The sequence below is a fragment of the Patella vulgata genome, chromosome 2 (genome assembly GCF_932274485.2).
Source record: "Patella vulgata chromosome 2, xgPatVulg1.2, whole genome shotgun sequence".
Taxonomy (NCBI): Eukaryota; Metazoa; Mollusca; class Gastropoda; family Patellidae; genus Patella; species Patella vulgata.
In genome coordinates this window covers 39,223,640-39,231,013 of record NC_065880.2, presented here as the reverse complement: position 1 = coordinate 39,231,013, position 7,374 = coordinate 39,223,640, and the positions used below count along the sequence as shown (strand labels likewise).

Genomic DNA, 7,374 nt, shown 5'->3' with positions numbered 1-7,374 from the left:
TTTTCAGGCAAAATTTCCCTCATAGCACACTGCATGTAGTGTGCCTGTCTTCATTATGCAGAAAAGTAGGACATTAAACCCCATTTCATGTCCAGACTAATCATACAGATGAATGATTGGGTGGCTTAGGTATAACAGTGCAACATAGATCTAATAACAAGTCTTGTGGATTCAACCCATGATTTATGAAGTGGATCAACTATCTGACTAGGTGGGTTTCTCCAATTTTCTCCGAATTCTAAAGAACATTATGCGCAAAGAAATTACTGAAATAAAACTATACCATTTCTTAGTTGTGAAAGTTTGTGTTGGGCCAATATGAAACCTATTTCTCTCACATTAGACTTAAAACCCCTCTGTGAATATGAAGCCATTCTACAATGCTGATCAGTTATGATAGATATATTTTAATTGGTATATGACAGAAACTTGTAATGGGTGGTGTTCAAATTCTAGAAAGTTTATGATTAAGGGGAAGCAAACCCGTTTCTTTACAGGAGTTATTTGCCCTTTCCAAGTTATAAAACGTGTAAACAAGTTTGTTACGGTACAACTGTTAACAATGTAGTACATGATTGATATACGACTATAGGATATTTGTATGGTAGATTTATGTTATCAATATCAATAATTACCCAGTCAGTAATACGTTATTAATTTTTATACAGTTTATCACACCTTGATGAATTACCTATATAACTCTATAAGTTTATCATAGTAAGAGTCAGCAAATCAAGAGCGTACCGGTAAGTACATTTAAGTGATTTACTCGTACCAAAGTTAGGATAGGTTAATCATAACATTCCATATCATTTGGGAATATTTGTGGATAGCTTACATTACTACTTACTCTACTATACTAGAGAAAAACAGAAGATTGAATAAGGTACATGTATTTCATAACCTAGACACATTTATTATTTTACTATATGAATACTGTATAGATCAAAGATGTGCAGCTAATTATGTAGATATGACCTAATAGATATGGAATGTGGCTTATTGATTATATAGATAATTAATTAATATAATGGGAAAAACACTGAGTGTTTGAATATGGGTTTTAGAATATGTTTATAGGCCTATATTAAATAAAGATCTAAATTTTTATTAATTAATATAAGTTATTTAAAGTGTACAAAGAACAAAACAGATTTCTTATTTTCAAGGATTTCTACGCAAAATGGGAATATCAAATCTATTGACTGGAATTGCTGTGTTGGTAGCAGGAATAGCTGTTGTGTGTAATTTACCACCATCTTATAATCCTTTAATGACAGAAGCTCAAAAAGCAACATTGAAATATTTAGCAGATGCCAAGTTACAGACAATAGAATCCAACCCAAAACAATTCTTGGTATGTAAAAATGTAGATTTATGATTTATTTTTAATGATTTTTATGCTTCTCTGTATATCTAACTAACTTTGCCTTATCTCAGTGTTCTGCCTTTAAGAGAGTGATATATACATATCAAACAATCATATATCCCAACTTAGATGTCAAATGTTTATGTAGTGTAACATAAAAAAAAAATAGAATGAAATGTAATTAACATGACGTACTGGTTTTAATTGGATTGGGGTCAAATGTATTACCTAATTAACTGAGGCAAGATGGCTTATTTGCATAACCACCATATTGAAAATAGAATACCCCTAGGAGGCATTGTGAGTAATGAAGGTGGCTTACATATAATAACTCTGACGGAAGATATTCTTCTTGTGACTAAAAAACATTTAGTCTCTCAACCACGAGATATGCCATAGGTTACCTCCCACTCCCAATTTCCAAGGCATTTTGGTCCAAACCGTGACTATCATATGATTAAACTGTTGGGTACTGACCCGTACCTAAATATGTTAAACACTTCAGGTGCCATGTTGAGTTACACAGTATTGAACATTCAACGACAAATCTAAACTTGGGCTCTCCGACCCTTTATTACTTTTTTATACAAATAATAACTTGGCCTTGTGCACCTTTCACAAGTTTATCAGTACACGCAGAGATGAACACAAGCCTACAGAAAATTTATTTTAAAACGATCTTTGTTCATAATACATTAGTATTATAATGATATTTAATTTTAGGGTAAAGATTTGTGGGAGAAGAAAGGTGCAGTTATAATGGCTGTCAGGCGTCCAGGTTGTTCTTTATGTCGAGAGGTAAGATCAGTATGGTGAAAACAAAACCAACCTTGTTTTGAGGTAAATTACTACTTACAATGTCATCGTCTAATTTGCAAGGGAGCCATGGTGGCTCAGTGAGTAAGATTCTGGCTCGTTAGCCTGGAGGTCGAGTTTTGCTCCTGGTGATTTCCAAGAAAGTTCCTGAGGATTTTCCGGGGTTGTTCCCCTTCTCAGTGATGCAGGACGAAGGGTCCAACGTGGACGGAAAAGATCCCTTGGCAGTTTGAATTTGACATAAGAGAAGGCTGTAGTGCCGCTGTCCAGGAAAAAATTTCCATCATTAGCCCTGTTGGAGCAGAAGAGTAGGACATTAAACCCCATTTCATTTCATTTCTTATGTTTAAGCCAAGGGTTTATGACAGAAAATAATAGAATTTTAATATTTTTTTCTATGATGCTTTTTTTAGGAGGCAGTTGGACTATCATCATTAAAACCTAAACTTGATGCTCTTGGTGTTGAATTATATTCTGTAGTTCATGAAACACTGGGTGTTCCAGAATTCAAGCCATACTTCAAAGGTCCTGTTTATTTAGACAAAGAGGTAGGAAAGTTAAATCATCTTATTTTACTCAAATTTGTCATTAGAATTTATGTTTGATGACAAAATAAGAATTTTGTTGGACCTTATCAATGATAAAATCCCCTCCAAAATTATTTGTTTCTATTGTAGAGAAGATTTTATGGTCCTGTAGAGAGAAGAATGCTTGTAACAGGGTTTTTACGGATCAGTGTATGGAGAAATTTTATATCAAATTGGCGGAATGGGGTTGAGGGCAACCTGGAAGGGGAAGGTAGTATATTAGGAAGTAAGTATATTTACTTTTTTAATTTTATATTTCTTAGGATATAAAAGGATGACATCTCATCATCACGGCTCACATGATTGACAGCATCTTCCTTCCAATAAAAATATTTGCTTATGTCCAAAATTATCTTAATACAGAATTTTCATTTTTATCAAATGGAAAATCACCCCTTTTAGTTGTTTAATCTCTATTTATTTCATGTGAAATTTGAGTCAGCTCAAACAGTTCACAAGATGTACAACATATAGTCTTTACACTGTATTAAAAGTGCTAAATCTCTATTCTTTGGCAACTAGAAATGGACACAAATGGGTCGCAATTTATTTCATAATGTTATATGAATGTATATAAACTGATTTATATTCAATTGTTTCTGTTTTTACTGGGGGGGTTGGATGGCCGAATGGTTAGCTTGTGTGCGCTGTATCATAAAGCCTGTCATTGAGTCAACTGGCGTGGTTTCAAATCCCCGGTTGTACGTGACAAGGAGTAGGGTCGCCTGTCCTACCTCGTGGGTTTTATCCGGGTCCTCTCACTGCTAAAGACCCCTACGCGCATGCGAATTATTGAAATAAAATTAAACCATATGTTAGTCCCGAAATACCTTAGTTTGTGTCGAGTGGACATTAAACCCCATTTCTCTCTCTCTCTCTGTTTTTACTGTAATTTGTAATCAGTTTTGTTCGATGAATGGCAGTCTTTGGTGTCTGGTTATTCCAGTCTACACCGGTAGTATATTCTCCTGTGGGATATGTTTAGCCTTGTTCCTCGAGTCACTTCATTACAAATGGAGCTCGAAAGCATTCTAGCACACAATTCGGGTGCCAATTTTAAAATTTTCATTTCATCTTAAATATTGGATATCAGAAGCCCATCCTTTCACAGTAAGATAAGAACATCAATGTTGATTTAAACTGACCAATAAGTGGTGTTTGCAATGTCAAAGACTGTGGATGATATTGAGTTAAAGACTTGCCCCCTTTAATGTTATATGATAAAATATGTGGTAGTTGTTTCCCATGGGTATATACCTACTAACAAAATTATTCTATTTTTGTGGGTTTTTTTTATCTTATTAGAAATTGTTACACTTCACTGAACAGTGATTATGTATGTTTACTGGCTAAATCATTCCGACCTAATAAACACATACAGGTACCCCTGGTGTGATATTTGTTTATTCAATGAGTATTTGCTAATTCATATTGACACTGTACATCGTGTATCTCTTTTCCCCAGTATATAAATGTTGTGGTGGATGAAACTGTTCACAATGTTTTCTGTGACCTTTAATTTGTTTGCTGCACTACTGTCCCCTTAAAAATGAGTGTTGGACTGTTAGTGGCTAATACAACACACATCCACTTGTCTAGGGGTTCAACAAGGGTAATCTCATGGTGGCAGTAAGCTACTCATAGAAATATATAAATAGATAATTTTGTATTTTTATGGTCGTCTCCCTCGTTATTTTGATAGATGTACACATTTTCTCATACTTTTTCTACTAATTTTTAAGGTGTTTTTGTAATTGGACCAGGAAAGCAAGGAATATTATTTGAACACAGAGAGAAAGAGTTTGGAGACTATGCTAATTTAACAGAGGTTTTAAATGCAGTGAATCAAATACGTTCTTAATATTAGGACATAATTTATAGCCAGTAATTGTTTTTGTTGAAATATGATAATAGTGCATTTTTTTTACTAAAAGTTATGTATGTGTCACTATTTTTAGAAATCTTTGCATAATTTTATTGTGATATATATTTAATGGAATTCAAACACAATACTCAAGTTAATTGTATAATTATTAAGTGCTACTTAAAGATGAATTGTCCCTGTGGAGATCTATGCCGGTGTGTACAAAATAATTTATTGTAATATGTAGAATCGCAATACTCAAATTAATTGTGAATATTATAAAGTGCTACTCAAGGGTTTTGGATTCTTTGCACGTTTTTTCTGGTGAGTACAAAATGATTTTTTTTTAATTTGGCATAATTTATCTATACAGTTACAAGGGTCATTTTGAAATTAGATTGTAATTGTATGGAAACTTTGAGATAAATCATACCAATGCCTTACTCTTATTAGACTAAACTTTCGATAGTAAGGTTAGTCAAAAATAATTCTGAATATGATATTTACATTATTCAGAATTAATGGCATTTCTTTGAAATTGTTTAAAATTAATCTTGTAAGAAATGGTTTCTGAATAATTGTTCCATCTAGGTTAATCATAACCTAAACTATTACAAAGCATACTGATTGGAAGTCACAATTTACATTATTTAGAATGTTTTGATTTTAACACGAGTTTAGCTGTTACCAATAAGTCCCACACTTCTGAATTATTCTCTGTGATCAAATTGATATTTTTTCAAAAATGAAAGACCAAGGTTTTGATGCATATATTAGGGTAAAGTGTATATAAATGTTATTGTTAGTGCTACTTAATATATATGGAGCACAGTAATCCCATTATTATGTATAGAAATTTAAGTGGGCAATTTTAGGAACTACTAATTGATTATTTGATGTTTTATTGTAAAATGTTGGTGGTTAATTTATTTTTGTATGTGATTATATAGTAATAGAAATGCAATTTCAAATAAAAGTTCCAATTCATTGTATTATTTATTATTTCTTTAACAAATGACATCCTAAATTGATGTGATGTATATAACCATCTGTTGCAATTATATTCGAACTTTGCCAAAACCACTGTCTCACAGGAAATTCAAGCAAGCTGATTGTTGTATAATCTATATATTTTAAGTGGAATACACCCAAGATGTGCTCCGAATAGTTTTATGATAGACTGAGAAAATGTAATGTGCAACTGGTTAAATTAGTCCAGGGTACAGAATGGATAGCTTCCAGCTTCCCTTTAAATCAGTGTTCACTGTTTGGTACACTACATTCAGACAGATTAAAATTCAGATGTGACGTCACCCTTTGATGTTGGCGTACCATTATTTCAAATATTCGTACGGGCAGTTGCCAATCGTACATTATTTATACTAGTAAAATATTGGACTCGCGTGACGTATTTCACTGTAAAAGCATGTGCAGAGTGTCTGTATTTTAAGTCGTTTAATGCTCTAGACCATTGAACAATACTTAATCTGACTTCTTAGTGAAGTTCTCTGCAGAATGTATGAAACAAAATAGCCTCTACTAGATAATATTAAGTTGTTGCTATTTATAATCAGTCACATCTTTATTTTAAGAGTGCATATTTTCACTGTATGGCATTTAAAGGACAACCAGCAGTTGCCAGACAAGATACAACCACATTTTGCAAGAGATGGATACAGAACAAGCTTAAAAAAAGCGTGATTATTTATATATCAGGGGCCATAATCCAGGTAGATATGATCTGAAATGCGCGAGTATTGAAATGGGCTGAGATATTTGGGATATAAAGATATATATCAAGTTTCATCAAAATCTGATAAAAATTGTGATGGTCCACAACCTTGGTATTACATACCTTTACACTATTTGTGTAAAAGAAGCGGCCATTTTGTCAGGGAGTTCTGGTCCGATTTTCACGAAAAATGAAATTCGACCTACAGTCGGGTGTAACGGTGATATATTTAACCGTTTTTTAAAATCAGATAAAAATTGTGACCTCCAACGGGACCACAAGCTAAAAACGTGATTTTTCGTACAACCAAAGGCCATAATTCAGGAAGTTACAATCTGGTATGAACGAATATCGAAAGGAACCAAGATCTTTGGTTTATAAACATTATTTCCAGTTTCATCCAAATCGGATCAAAATTGTGACTTCTAGATGGTCCACAACTTTGATATACCATATTTTTTACACTATTTGCGTACGAGGGCTGGCTATTTTGTCCGGCAGTTTTGGTTTGATTTTCACGAAATTAACATAACCGACATTACGGTGTAACAGTGATATTTTCTAACGATTTTTTTTAATCTGATAATAATTGTGACCTCTAGAGGGACCACAAGCTAAAAACGTGATTTTTCGTACAATCAGGGGCCATAATTCAGAAAGTTACGATTCGTATGCGCAAATATCGAAAAGATCCAAGATCTTTGGGTTATAAACATGCATTTCAAGTTTCATCAAAATCAGATGAAAACTGTGACTTAGAGTGTCCATAAGCTAAAAACGTGATTTTTTCGTACAATCAGGGGCCATAATCCATAACGTTTCGATCTGATCCAAGCCAATATCCATAGGAACCAAGGTCTTTTGGAGATAAAAGCTATGTTCCAAGTTTCGTGAAAATCGAATAAGAATTGTGACCTGTAGAGTGTCCACAAACAAATTGTGAACAGACGGATGTCGGGACAGAGGCGAAGACAATATACGCCCACATGAAAATGTGGGGGTATAA

At 33.4% G+C, this 7,374-nt stretch overlaps 1 protein-coding gene across 1 annotated transcript; it reads left to right on the top strand.

Annotated features, from left to right (window-relative positions):
* Positions 1-516: 516 nt before the first annotated feature.
* LOC126811436 (peroxiredoxin-like 2A) lies at positions 517-5,624 on the top strand. The gene is made up of 6 exons (XM_050537038.2): positions 517-746; positions 1,170-1,357; positions 2,093-2,167; positions 2,599-2,733; positions 2,863-2,998; positions 4,515-5,624. Exons 2-6 carry the CDS (start codon positions 1,184-1,186, stop codon positions 4,631-4,633), a joined length of 639 nt encoding a protein of 212 aa, XP_050392995.1. The 5' UTR covers positions 517-746; positions 1,170-1,183; the 3' UTR covers positions 4,634-5,624.
* Positions 5,625-7,374: the final 1,750 nt, after the last annotated feature.